This window comes from Crassostrea angulata, chromosome 3 (genome assembly GCF_025612915.1).
Source record: "Crassostrea angulata isolate pt1a10 chromosome 3, ASM2561291v2, whole genome shotgun sequence".
In the NCBI taxonomy this organism is placed as follows: Eukaryota; Metazoa; Mollusca; class Bivalvia; order Ostreida; family Ostreidae; genus Magallana; species Magallana angulata.
Genome location: NC_069113.1, coordinates 13,331,880 through 13,347,637, shown reverse-complemented (window position 1 = coordinate 13,347,637; position 15,758 = coordinate 13,331,880). Strand labels below are relative to the sequence as shown.

The window sequence follows — 15,758 nt, the reverse complement described above, 5'->3', positions numbered from 1 at the left end:
TTTATTAATACATAGAATAAAATACTGTAAATTCCTAATTAAACGCGAGGAATTAATATCCGCGTAAAATCGCGAGAAGCATCCTTCGCGGATTTCAAAATCTCGCCATTATTTTTCTGAGAGTTGAAAACTATAAGAAATAAGGAGAAAAGTTCAACGTTCGCGATTTTATATTCTCGCGATTTGGTAGAAACCAGCGGGATCGCGGAATTAAGTACTCGCGTAATATAAGGAATTTACAGTAATGTTTTTTTCACCCCTGATATGAACAAAGGCACGCGCCTTCATAACATTCCTGTGTCATTATATAAATAGTGCCTGTTTGGGAGGGTAACAGTTGAAATTGACACCCCGAGAAAACCATTGTCAACCGACGCGAAGCGGAGGTTGACAATGGTTTTCGAGGGGTGTCAATTTCAACTGTTATCCTCCCAAACAGGCACTATTTATTTTGTTATACTGAATGTCTTTTTTAAGATTTTTAAGAAAATTGTACTGCTTTTATATAGGAATAACGTGAATTCTACAGCGAACCGTACGCGCATAATTTTCGCGCATGTAACATTTTTTAATGTTACCCGTTGCCAAGTGCGTTGCTAACGCTGAGGGTAATAGTAAATATTATTAACTGCGTCTTAACCAATCAGATTTCAGCATTTAACATGAAAGTATAACAACACTATTTATTTCACCTTTTGTTACACCTTTTTGGAACACCTTTTACACGGATTTCGGAATACCTCTAATCTTTTTAATCTAATAGATGTTTATATACAGTTTTGACGTCGACGTTATGACATTGACATTTTTCACAGAACACGTCAGTTTACATTTGAATGAATTCGAAATACGCCGGTTTGGAACTCTACCCATGTACTATAATCTATGTATAGGCTCCTCCAAGGAAACTAACTGACCAATCTTGAATTTTGAATTTTGTAGAGGAAGGGAATATGAATAAATTAACACCGTTAGAATTGACGATCTTAAATATAATCGTTTATTTCCACCTCTAAATATCAAACGAGAGAAAGGGGGCAATGATATGATGGGGATATGATGGGAAACTGAAATGTTTTACTTCGATTGATGGGGTTCTAAATCATGGGAAAGAGGAAATATAATTGATTATGTATTAAAGGCTTGTGTAAAGTTAGTATTTACAAATTTGTTTTAAAGTCACGCATATTCATATTCATGTCTTTAAGCACATTTTTTACGAAACGCGAGGTTTTATGATGTAAACATTTTTTTTAAATGTAACTTAACAACCAGAACAAAGTCGGTATCTTTGCTGGTTACTTTGGAAAATGTGAAATGAAGCCTGAACTAACCTTATGTATATATTATCATTCACTGCGTGCTAATTTTTCCGCTTTTTAATTTTGCAACGTTAACGTGGTTAATACATACATGTATACAATTTTGAAAACGATGGCGTATAAAAAAGATATACGATTCACTAAAAATCTTATCATACTATTTATTTCATATTTTTGCAATAATGATTTACTTGTATACCATATTATTTCTTCGAGCAATGAAAAAATGTAATTAAAAATTAAAACTAACACATTTTTTGTGATGAGCTGACTATTTTTTTTTTAATATAAGCTTGTTCTTCTAATCAATTGGCAAGTTAAAAATGCCGTTTATCAAGTGCGCTTTTGTTGGTTATTTATTTTTGTTTTTCGGTTGCTACTTTTATGAATAAAAATTTATTGATTTATTTATTTAGCTATTTATTATATCATTAGTCATCTTATGAATTGATTAAATGTTTTGAAGAATAATGAATTCACCCGCGTACCTTTTTTAATATTTTTGTTCGTAAATTTAAAACAAGAGGCCCATGGGCCACATCGCTCACCTGAACAGCAGTTCCTTGTAACATTACATTTCGTAGCATTCGTTTTCTATTTTAAACATTGAACCCCTTTCTGGGGACCCAATTATGGTCCGAGGTTTATGGTTGGCTTGAACAACATAAACAGTAACATAGGAATGAAAATGTGTAGCACTGCGGTAGGACCGCACGTACACAACCTGAAAAACTGAACGTAGCAGAGTTCCACTTCAAGAGAAATAACTCTCAGACTGTACAGAACATCAAGAAAGATAACTCTTGGTTCCACTACATTAGAGTTTACACAATTTGAGGATCCTTGCATAATAATCTCACAAACTGTAGCATTATAGTTCTCGAGAAAAACTTTTTAAAAACATTTTCAATATATCTTTCTATGTTAGACTTTGAACCACTCTTGGGGCCACAGTATTAGTCCAAGGCTAAAGTTTTAATTATTTGGAATCTACATTATTTAAGGATGCTTGCATAGTTATCTCACAAGCTGAAGCATTATAGTTCCCTAGAAAAAGATTTTTCAACATTTTCCCTCTATATTTCTATGCTAAACTTTGAACACCTCTTGGGGCCCCAGTATTAGATTGAGGTCACAGCTTTTATAATTTCGAATCTACACTATTTGAGGGTGCTTACGTAGTTATCTGACAAATTGATGCATTGTAGTTCTCGAAAAGAAGATTTTTAAATATTTTCCATATATACCGGTACTTCTACATTTAACTTTAAACCCATCTTGGGTCCCTAGTATTAGTCCAGGGGTCACTATATTAAAACTATCGAACCTTCATTATCCAAGGTTGTATGCATGATAGTAATCTCACAAATTGAGGCATTGTAGTTCTCGGGAAGAAGATATTTTAACATTACCTTTATATTTCTATAATAAACTTTGACCCCATCTTGGGGCCCCAGTATTGGTCCGGAGGTCACGATTTTACCAATTAGGAATCTACATGAGCGAAGGCATAGAAATTCCACAAACTAAAACATTGTAGTTCTTGAGAAGAAAATTTTTATACTTTTCCTTTATGTTTTTTAAAATGTTTAAATTTTGAACCCCTCTTTGTGCCCATCAATTGTCCGGGAGTTACAATTTTTGAATCTACATTATTTAAGGATGTACATGTATGCATAGTAATATCCCAAACAGTTGCACTATAGTTCTTGAGAAGAAGATTTTAAAACATTTTCCTATATATGTTAAAATCTAAACCCCTACTGGGGCCCCACTTTTTGTTCAGGGGTCACGATTTTTACAATCTTCACTATATATACAAGCGTTTGTGTATGTATTGGCATTTTTGGTGAAGTGGTTTTTGAGAAGAAAATTTTTAAACATTTTTCATATGTAGTTCTATGTTAAACTTTGAACCCCGCCTGGGGCTGCAGTTTTGATTTGAGGGTCACGATTTCTACAATTTAGAATCTTCATTATACATACAAGCTTTTGTGTAAATATTGGCATTTCTGGTGCAGTGGTTCTTGAGAAGAAGATTTTTTAAACATTTTCCTAAGGTATATCTATGTTAAATTTGAACCCCGCCTGGGGCCCCAGTTTTGGTCCGAGGGTCACGATTTTTACAATTTAGAATCTTCACTATGTATACAAGCTTATGTGTAAATATTGGCATTTCTGGTGCAGTGGTTCTTGAGAAGAAGATTTTTTAAACATTTTCCTATGTATTTCTATGTTAAACTTTGAACCCCGCCTGGGGCCCCAGTTTTGGTCCGAGGGTCACGATTTTTACAATTTAGAATCTTCACTATATATACAAGTTTTTGTGTAAATATTGGCATTTCTGGTGCAGTGGTTCTTGAGAAGAAGATTTTTAAAACATTTTCCTATGTATTTCTATGTTAAACTTTGAACCCCGCCTGGGGCACCAGTTTTGGTCCGAGGGTCACGATTTTTACAATTTAGAATCTTCACTATATGTACAAGCTTTTGTGTAAATATTGGCATTTCTGGTGCAGTGGTTCTTGAGAAGAAGATTTTTAAAGACATGCACCCTATACTTACTGTTTCGCAATTATCTCCCTTTTGAAAAGGGCTGTGCCCTTTATTTTTACAATTTATAACCCCCTTTCCATAAGAATGCTTTGTACCAAATTTGGTTAAATTTGGCCCAGTGGTTTTTGAGAAGAAGTTGAAAATGTGAAAAGTTTACAGACGGACGGACAGACAGACAGACGGACGGACGGACGGACGGACGACGGACAACGGGTGATCAGAAAAGCTCACTTGAACCTTCGGTTCAGGTGAGCTAAAAACCAGAATTAAACGTAATTTTTAACCATTTTGATAAGGAAATATAGGAGTGAGTGTGTATTTTCAAATGATGTCTTACTTTTAAATGACCGTAAAAATATGGTGATGTTGTCATCTCTAGTTTTTGAGATGTATGGCCCTAAAAATACACTATTCATTTATAATAATTGAATTTTAAACATCCGATTCGGAAACATCAAGGGCCCCTACCCTGGGGGCTAAAATGTCCAGGGTCATATACTAGTGCTATACCACTACCACTGAGAAAATATGGTTAAGTTGTCATCTCTAGATTTTGAGATTCGGGCCCCCACTTATAGAACACTATTCAATCATTTAGTGGGGTTTAAACATCGGACCCTGAAACATCGAGGGCCTCTACCCTGTGGGCTCAAATTTTCAGTGTCATCTACAAGTAGTAAACCAATACCACTGTTAATATATGGTGATGTGGTTATCTCTAGTTTATGAAATAAATCCTAAATAATATGCACTATATTCATTATAATAGGATTTTAAACATCGGGCTCTGAAACATCGAAAACAAAATTTCTCTAAAACAGAGGTTTAGCCTGGATAAAATTTGCTCAAACAGACAGACGGAGTAATAGATTTATCAAAATATTCTCAAAACATTTTTCAATTAGCCTACACTTTCAGAACACAAAATTATGCATATAAGTGCATATCTTGTAAAACCAAGTACTTTTTTCAATTAATTACCTAAATTCATTATGTTCTCCGTATAATTCCATTACACACATGTTCAATTTTCGGCATTATCTATAAAAATAATAAATCGGCAAAACGAAACTTAACCTGTGCAGATGAATGCAGATATACAACCTGGGAGTATACAAACATTGATTTTAATCCTTACCGGGTTTCCATAAATATTTTTTATAATATCTGAACCAAAAACGAAAGCTACTATATACCGTAGTAGCTTTTTCCCCCAGGGGGAAAGGCTACTATATAGTAGCTTTTCCTGGGGGAACAACACCGGTATCCAATAAATATTGGCCTCAGGGCCATCAAAGTGAGTCTTGGATCAAAAAATGAGCTTGAATAAGGTTTAAGGCTTCGGGATCAGTGATGTGTTTGATAAAAGAACTTTTTACCGTAAAACCAGGAAAATTTAATACAAGGATTGAAAACGTTTGATATGATTGGTTGTGTGTGAATTTTGCACGTTGATAATCATTCCATGAGACGAAAATGATTTACGACAAAGTCGTAAGTTGCTTTGTGAACACAGCTTAGGACTAGATCTGATATATGTAAAAGATAATTGTTGCTTTAACTATCTGACAATGTCTCAAACAAAACGATGATTGACAAGTACTCCTTCTATCATTCATTGTTATATAAGACGATAAATGATCAGTGGGATAATGGCCAAACCAGATAGATTATCTTCATAGAAAATCTCTACAGAGGTTTTCAATCAAAACCCATTATTGTTACTCAAAGAAATGTAATATTGTGTGCGTTTTAAAAAACGCTGAGCAAGGATCTTGATACGACAACGGTATAGGCAAGATGAGAAGATGTTTTTAACAGATTCAGTTCAGCTGTGGGTAATTCTGAATGTTCAAGGGTTTTTTGTTTTTTGGTGTTTTTTTTTTTTTGGTTTTTTTTTTTTTGGGGGGGGGGGGGTGTAATTATTCATCTTACCTTTTTACAACAAAAATATTAACATGAGAATTGGTTTCAACCAAATAAATGTTTCATGCACAATTATACAAGGTCAAAATGTGCATGGCATTTTCAATTTTCAGTTAAAAGAAATATATTTAAAAATCTCATGAGGTTTAAACAGAAGGTTTCATAGTAAAACACATCAGATCTACTCACCGTCGCAGCTTCTGTCCTTCTGTCAGTAAGAAGTTAACATGACTGTACCTGCCTTATTATTACCGGCAACACAAAAGCTTAGACTACACTAGATGTGATGTGTAATCACAAACGCTCTAGATACCCAGTCAAACAATCTGATTTTGTAATGATTGGCAGTAACATGGTATTCAAAATATGCGGTGTTTATTAATTCCTCTTTGATACACTATGTGTGTGCTGTACTTGAATTTTAAAGAACATGTAATAGTATCTTTTAAATTTAAATCTCAATTGAAGTAAAAATTTCGTTGCTGATCTAATTCAAAAATTCGCGAATTAAATTTTAATGTTAGTTTAAACATATGTAATGTTTTGTATAGATAAATATCAATTAGGCTGATTAATGCTGAATTGACATAAAGCAACAGAATTTTTATAAAACATCCTACTTAAAGACAACAACGGAATATCGAATGAGCTTAATTAATTTTAATCCGCATGATGTAAATGTAGCAAAATTCCCGGTCTCAATTTAAAGATGTTCACTACTGTAAACTCCTTATATTTCGCGATCCCGCTGGTTTGTATCAAATCGCTATAATATAAAATCTCGAACGTTGAACTATTCTCCTTATTTCTTATAGTTTTCAACTCTCAGAAAATAATGGCGAGATTTTAAAATTCGCGAAGGATGCGTCTTGCGATTTTACGCGGATATTAATTCCTCCTTGACTCTGTATTACGGAGAACGATCAGAGTTAGAGACCGACTGCGTAACAAAGCAATTGAAACGAATAAAGATTCTGTTTGGTCTGCGTATAGAAAATTCCGAAATTCAGTTAACAATTATGAAAAAACACGCTATCTCAAATTATAATGGCAATATAGAAACGTATTTAGATGATTCAAGCAAAAATAATACTAAGTTATACTGGAAGCTGATGAAAGACTCATTTCATATGGTAAACGCTGTACCAACATTATTCATACAAAGCTGAGACATAACTGTGTATTAAACTATGATCTTTGTAAATGTAATATTATAAATAATCCGTTGTGTTTATGTGGTAAAACAGAAGATGTGTATCATTTCTTTTTTTTTTGTAAAAAATACTCTAGAGCGAGAAACAACATGTTTGATCAATTGTTTATGTTAGATTTAGTCAATATTGATACTGATTTACTTTTATATGGCAACAATAACCTTCCTTTACATATCAACAAAAGCATTTTTGCTTCTGTACAAAAGTTTATAGACGAATCCTTGAGATTTAAATAATATTTCTTTGTGTATATCAATATTATATTCTTTTGTTCTATATTCATATGCATGACAACTATTGTCATATTTAAAGAGAGGAACTTGTAAGTTGTCAGAACTTGTTTCTGATCCTTTTGTTTATTCAATAAAATATGTTCAAAACAAAAACAATTCCTCGCGTTTAATTAGAAATTTACAGTATCTTTCTAGAAACATAACAGCTGTACATATGGATGGATGGATGGATGGATATACATATACATATACATTGCAATTGTTAGAATTTCTTGTTTCTAGGACATAGTATTGGTGTTAACATTTTTGTGTACCAAGATTGTAGAACAGAGAGAGAGAGAGAGAGAGAGAGAAAGAAAGAGAGAGAGAGAGAGAGAGAGAGAGAGAGAGAGAGCACATACTGTAAAAACGCAAGAAAAGAGAAATTTACAAGTTTTACGCTAGAAAAAATAATTGTGCTGACAAACATGAACTTTCATGCTCAGGGAAGTCGATTGGATTCGATTGTTGGGGTGGTCACAGTATAAGATTTTACAATCAATTTTCAGTTAATAAATCTATTCAATAAATCATTGTACAGGAAAAAGTAACTGTGACGTCACATTTCTTACCAGAGAGTCGCATCGTGTGACCGCACCTATGGTCAAGATCTATAGTAAATGATAGATACCTACAGAATTATGAAATTTTGGATATGAATTTTTTTAAAGATGCTTCATTACAATAATTATAACTTTGTTTAAAATGGTGTACCGTGTCTTAATATTTGGTAAACAATATGAAAAATCATGTTTTTAACTGTAAAATTCTATGAAATATGAAGGAAATAAGTAACAAATCTCGAAGTTTTGTTCATTTTTTACTTATGAAATATATCTAGAATGCCTACAGTCCCTCCAAAAATGGCATTAAACAAGCTCTCGACCTCCTCTTTATAATGGTGTCAAATTGAACACTATTATAGGAATCAGGTTTACTTTCCCCATGATTTAATATGCAACCCCAAGAAACTGTTTCATTTTCTAAATAATTCCTTTAAAAAGCCGTAAAGTACGGCAAAAAGATTTTTAAAATCAATTATGACGTCATAATGGTTCTTGCACCAAAAAGTCACTTTGGAATCATTTACCATGAATGCGACTTTGCATGCGACTTTGCATCCGTTTTTCACATCCCATTCGCTTTTGGTTATAATCGTATCATGTGACCATCCAAATTGAAAGTCGAAATTAAAGCAAAGTCTGAAAGTCGACTTAAGATCTGAAGCCTGATTTACATAAATATCCCCAAGTCCAAGTGACCAGAAAGACCCACAGATCCCGAATCAACATAATAGATAAAAGCTCTTTGTTCTACTGTGAAGTATTCAAATCTCCTGCTTCTGTGATGTGTAATGAAATTGCTTAAGTGAACTTTTGTAAATCGAATGTATTACAGATCTTTTACACTCTTTAGTACATGGTACGTGTATAGATTAAAATAAACATTATGATAGCGAGAAATGTCATACGAAGTTTGTTTATTAATCAGACTAAGTGCAGTTATATTTTAAAGTATATTAAAGTTACGCATTTATTCAAGAAGGCTTTGCAGTTTTTCATATAAGCATGGGATGTTACAACGCTCTTTGAAAAATTACGCACTTTGAAAAGTGCGTTAATTTTGGGACCAAGTCAACGCACTTTGAATTTTTTTTTTCAAAGTGCGTTGATTACGGCGGCGTGGAAGGGCCAGATGAGAAAAAAATTTAATCTTATTCGTTCGGACGAATAAGCTATTTGTTCGGACTAATAAGTTACATGTATTTGTTCGGACGAATTAGGATTTGTTCGGACGAATTAGGATTCGTTCGGACAAATAAATTATTTGTTCGGACGAATTAAGATTTGTTCGGACGAATTAGCTATTTGTTCGGACAAATAAGTTATTTGTTCGGACCTACTAGGATTTGTTCGGACGAACTAGGATTTGTTCGGACGAACTCGGATTTGTTCGGACAAATAAGTTATTTGTTCGGACGAATTATGATTTGTTCGGACAAATAAGTTATTTGTTCGGACGAATTAGATATTTGTTCAGACAAATTACTTATTTGTTCGGACGAATTAGCTATTTGTTCGGACAAATAACTTATTTGTTCGGACGAATTAGGATTTGTTCGGACGAATTAGGATTTGTTCGGACGAATAAGTTATTAATAGTGGTATATATATATGAGAGAGAGGGAGAGAGAGAGAGAGAGAGAGAGAGAGAGAGAGAGAGAGAGAGAGAGAGAGAGATGTCATAATCATGGATACATAAATGTGAAAAGTCTAATCAGTTTACATGATCATGCGCGGATCCAGAAAAATTTACCGGGGTGGTGGTGGTGGTGGTGGGGGGGGGGGGGTCTGATAGATAGTTTTGTTTGCGGGGTGGGGGTGCAAGGCCCCCCGACCACCCCGGCTCTAGATCCGCGTATATATGTATGCCAACTCTAGGCAGCGCAGGTTTTTTCTTAGCTAACTATGAGTTTTATTTCGCGCAATGCCAGAAGAAATGATTCCAATAGTCATAATTATATGATTCCGCAGGTGGATTTCGATTGTCGATGTTTATAATGAAAATATAGTCATTCTCCTGTTTACTTGGGACACTGGACATACGAAATTATCTTTCTCCTTAACTTTATACATATACATGTATACGATCAAAGTTAACTGATATACTTCGTGGAATTGTAATAATCGCCCAGTTACTTAAGTGACTTATAAAACAAACTAATTTTTACTTATACTTTATAATATAAATCAGCAAAATAACCCAACATCCTAACTATAATGCAAAAAAGTAATAAAAATAGAATTTAATGATAAAAATACTTATTGTCCGTCAAATAGACCTCTGATGACGTATTTGCATGTTAAAATTATCATGTTAAAAAAACTAGTTTGTTTTATAAGTCACTTAAGTAATTGTGCGATTATTACAATTCCACGAAGCATATCAGTTAACTTTGATCGTATACATGTATATGTATAAAGTTAAGGCGAAAGATATTTTCGTATGTCCAGTGTCCCAAGTAAACAGGAGAATGACTATATTTTCAATATAAACATCGACAATCGAAATCCACCTGCGGAATCATATAATTATGACTATTGGAATCATTTCTTCTGGCATTGCGCGAAATAAAACTTACAGTTAGCAAAGAAAAAACCTGCGCTGCCTAGAGTTGGCATACATATATACGCGGATCTAGAGCCGGGGTGGTCGGGGGGCCTTGAACCCCCACCACGCAAACAAAACTATCTATCAGACCCCCCCCCCCACCACCACCACTACCCCGGTAAATTTTTCTGGATCCGCGCATGATCATGTAAACTGATTAGACTTTTCACATTTATGTATCCATGATTATGACATATCTCTCTCTCTTTCTCTCTCTCTCTCTCTCTCTCTCTCTCTCTCTCTCTCTCTCTCTCTCTCTCATATATATATATATACCACTATTAATAGCTTATTCGTCCGAACAAATCCTAATTCGTCCGAACAAATTCTAAATCGTCCGATCAATAACTTATTTGTCCGAACAAATCATAATTCGTCCGAACAAATCATAATTCGTCCGAACAAATATCTAATTCGTCCGAACAAATCGTAATTCGTCCGAACAAATAACTTATTCGTCCGAACAAATCGTAACTCGTCCGAACAAATCCTAATTCGTCCGAGCAAATAACTTATTTGTCCGAACAAATCATAATTCGTCCGAACAAATCCTAATTCGTCCGAACAAATATCTAATTTGTCCGAACAAATCGTAATTCGTCCGAACAAATAACTTATTCGTCCGAACAAATAACTTATTCGTCCGAACAAATAACTTATTCGTCCGAACAAATCGTAATTCGTCCGAACAAATAACTTATTTGTCCGAACAAATAACTTATTTGTCCGAACAAATATGTAATTCGTCCGAACAAATCCTAATTCGTCTGAACAAATCGTAATTCGTCCGAACAAATCCTAATTCGTCCGAACAAATAACTTATTTGTCCGAACAAATAATTTATTTGTCCGAACAAATATGTAATTCGCCCGAACAAATCCTAATTCGTCCGAACAAATGACTTATTCGTCCGAACAAATCGTAATTCGTCCGAACAAATCGTAATTCGTCCGAACAAATAACTTATTTGTCCGAACAAATCCTAATTCGTTCGAACATATAACTTATTTGTCCGAACAAATAAGAATTTTTTTATTTTTTCATCTGGCCCTTCCACGCCGCCGTAGTTGATAACTTCGATATTAACATAGTGTTAATATCATACTATAGGGTGAACTTTCATTACAAAAATAAGCATACACCTGTGATAATAATAATCATGAAGAATGAACCATGCAATATGAAATGCAACAACTACTGAGTATACTGAAATGTTTACCGTTGCCCTTGAGTGCCAAACATCATTTTTATGGCAAAAGAGCAATTGAAGTATTACCACTTGTTTTTTTTATTATACAATAAAGCAGTTGCATTTTTTTTTAAATTTAATACGTAGTTCTATAACTATGATGAACGCAGCTAATAATTTTAATTTATATATGCATGCATATATCATAACGGAAATTCTTTAGAAATTGGTTAAAGTACATGCGTTAGATAGATAGCGTATGTTTATTTATGTTCATGGAGAAATGTGTTATTAAGTCCAGTGATGAGCCTGTCGACGCCGGGTCAGAAATCTAAATAAAACTCTTCACTGACCACGGTGCGTCAGATCATTAGTATGCACTTGATCGCATTTACTTATTAGGAGGAGAATGTTGTAGCGCAGTGTCCGTGCGTATAAAATTAGTGTGCGGGAAACACGGCTCTCCAGTAGTCATCTGGAAGCTGTCTTTCTGCCTCCTCTTTTATACAGGTAAGATAAATTATAACGCTTGCGCGCATTCTCAAAAGTAAAGTTAATAGATTCAGAGGGTTCAACTAATATTTTATTTTCAGAGATTTTTGTAATAAATATTAATGTTGATAAATTTCATTGTAATTAATATTGATATTTATTGTTAAAATGTCATATTAAATTAATAAAAGAGTAGTCATCTGGAAGCTGTCTTTCTGCCTCCTCTTTTATACAGACTGGGACACGGGCTACTCCCCATGTAGAGGAGGAGACATTCCGGAAACACCTTGGCTAGGGCACCCGCCAAGTGTGGGGATGTTGGAACAAAGATCTCGAGGATCTAAATAAATTAATTATCATAACAGTCCATATATTTTAATTGTATTTTGGCAATATGGTTACTTGCTGACAAACAAATAGTAAAACACTGAATTAATAATTTTTTTCAAGTAATATTTATTTTGACAATGTGCTCTTTTCTACGCATATAATATACAAGCGTTGGACTTTCTTTTTAAACCTTGAATCATTATGTGCTTACGACAAATAAAACAAAAAAATTGAATGTGGTCAAATAATTATTGATTGTCAGATTGTTGATTAGAGATTGTCAATACATTACAATAGTGTTATCCTTATGATACAAGTATTTTATTGTGTGTTGTGATCCTTTATTATTATTCTTTGTGTGTGTTACGATTTAAAAAAAAATATGTTTTCCAAAATTTTAATTCTCTTTTTCTCGTTGTAGATATATATGTACGAGCCACCTGAATCACAGCATAGATCCGAATAAATTCAAAATTATATTGAAAGTTCTTAATCTTGAGGACAAGATTTTTTGTTAGTAGGGGGAATTTATCATAACGGAAATTCTTTAGAAATTGGTTAAAGTACATGCGTTAGATAGATAGCGTATGTTTATTTATGTTCATGGAGAAATGTGTTATTAAGTCCAGTGATGAGCCTGTCGACGCCGGGTCAGAAATCTAAATAAAACTCTTCACTGACCACGGTGCGTCAGATCATTAGTATGCACTTGATCGCATTTACTTATTAGGAGGAGAATGTTGTAGCGCAGTGTCCGTGCGTATAAAATTAGTGTGCGGGAAACACGGCTCTCCAGTAGTCATCTGGAAGCTGTCTTTCTGCCTCCTCTTTTATACAGGTAAGATAAATTATAACGCTTGCGCGCATTCTCAAAAGTAAAGTTAATAGATTCAGAGGGTTCAACTAATATTTTATTTTCAGAGATTTTTGTAATAAATATTAATGTTGATAAATTTCATTGTAATTAATATTGATATTTATTGTTAAAATGTCATATTAAATTAATAAAAGAGTAGTCATCTGGAAGCTGTCTTTCTGCCTCCTCTTTTATACAGACTGGGACACGGGCTACTCCCCATGTAGAGGAGGAGACATTCCGGAAACACCTTGGCTAGGGCACCCGCCAAGTGTGGGGATGTTGGAACAAAGATCTCGAGGATCTAAATAAATTAATTATCATAACAGTCCATATAACCCCAAGTCGACTTTTATAAAATAGACTGGAGGAATTATGATATAGAAATGGACGTTATGATACATACATGTATATGTAAAGGGCGTATATTACATTTACATGTAGGAATGCAAACATAAAAATGCATAATTATAAACCAGTTTATGATATGACCAAAAAAAATTTTCAACTTAAAATTTCTTTTGCGGTAATTCTAAAATCATTTCGTGTAACAAAAAAAGATAACAAATTACCTGTGAATAAAAAAAAATGTTTACTTACCACCTTTTACTTCTTTTTCGTTGCCTAGAACAGTCTAAAATAAATTGCAGTTAGTTTCGTCTGTTGTGACCAAATGCCTGGATACAAATTAGGCAATTATTTGTAAGTGGGGCATAGTAAAACATATCCAAATATGGAGTATTTGAACGCGTTTCCCTAAGTAAGACTTTTTTTCTGCGTTGAGATAAATATGATGAATATCTTTAAACTTCAATTTCCATTCTATAGAACAGAACTCATAGAAAATTCACAAAAGAATTTTCAGTATTTGCTGAGTAGTTAAAACACATTCTTATATTTTTGTGCAATAGTTGATAAATGTCAAAAACTGATCTACAGCTTGATAGAATCTAAACTTTAGAAGTAATCAATGACAACTGCATGGATCGATAAAATGTTCAGGTCCGTGGAGAGTAGGTAGTCTTACCGAGAATGGGAACAAAGGGGTATACACTTTAAATTCTGTAAGCCACAGAGAGGTGACATAGATTTACAGACCAACAGTCAGTTAAATTATTGCCAGTGGCGATGCAGAGCTATAAACTCGGCATAAAATCTATTCTACTTTTTTTTTGGGAATATTTTGCAACCCATGCTTTATAAAACAGACAGACTTCTGCTTATTCTAAGTATTTATCTTGATTAATCTATTCGGTTTTAATGTTTTGTGTATATATACGTGTATAAAATCTGACCGAAATTTTCTATTAAATAATATAAATATTTTCGAGAACAACAACAAAATGCAATTTTACTATTATTTTCGTTGGTCGTTATATGTTTCATAAAACATGACTGTACACGTGTTACATATTGAAGTCCTTTAAGCTTTCTAGTCGAAACATAATCATTTAATTTAAGCTTTATACATAAAAAAAATATTGTTTGGCAAAAAGGGTAAAATGCAATGCGTATATATATATATATATATATATATATATATATATATATATATATATATATATATATATATATATATATATATATATATATATATATATACACTGTTACAACAAGTCGTAAGGAGTAAGGATAACATTTAAGATCCAATTTTTATCGTCTTTGATAAGGAAATGCTGGCCTAAAAAAGGAGACCTAAAAGACTGATTTTATCTTGCCTAATAATAACGAGGAAATTTTATGTAATATAACTAAACATGTGTGTTATCCAAAATATCATCTGGGGGCTCATAATTTGACTTTCATTTTGGTCGTCAAAATTAATTTGGTTTACAAATCCACTGACAATTTTAGATAGCTATAGTCTGCTAAGAAAATGGGTGAATAAGGCGTGTACAAAGCCTAGTATACGAGGAAAGACTGAAAATTAGAATATCATTAAATCTGAAATTTTTTATTTAAATTATTTAAAACAATGTCTAACATAACATCGGTTTGTAACCCTTAAATATTTAAATACTTGAAATAGGTTGATTTAAACTGACGTATGCGTGTCAAAACCTCCAAATTGTGTCATTTTTAGAACTTCAATGCATTTCTGAGCAGGTCTGAGCTCCATATTTTTGTCACACTCTAAATACGATTAATAGAATTTAAACCGATTTTAATCGATAAAAACGTGGAGAGATTACCCACTTTACTTTAAAATATCATTTTGTACCACAACAATGGAACGTGTTAAAAAAATAATACAAGTCCAAAAATGCGTGGCCAAGTCTTATATATACATGTAGCATTTAAAAAGCGCACTCTGTTGTGGATGAAATGGCTCAGTGGTTAGAGCACAAGCCATTAGGTGACATTATAGAACTCGGGGTTTCAGGTTGTGGGTTCGATAGCACCAAAACTTGATTAGGGATTTATCTTTT

At 33.4% G+C, this 15,758-nt stretch overlaps 1 protein-coding gene across 1 annotated transcript in view; it reads right to left on the bottom strand.

The window, feature by feature from the left end:
* The window catches only part of LOC128175142 (chitin synthase chs-2-like), a 35,912-nt gene extending 30,975 nt beyond the window's left edge, over window positions 1-4,937 (bottom strand). The window contains exon 1 of the mRNA XM_052840565.1: window positions 4,860-4,937. Within this exon, the coding sequence (XP_052696525.1) occupies window positions 4,860-4,900 (41 nt within the window). The 5' untranslated portion in view covers window positions 4,901-4,937. The remainder of the gene's footprint in view (window positions 1-4,859) is intronic.
* Between the last annotated feature and the right edge of the window lie 10,821 nt (window positions 4,938-15,758).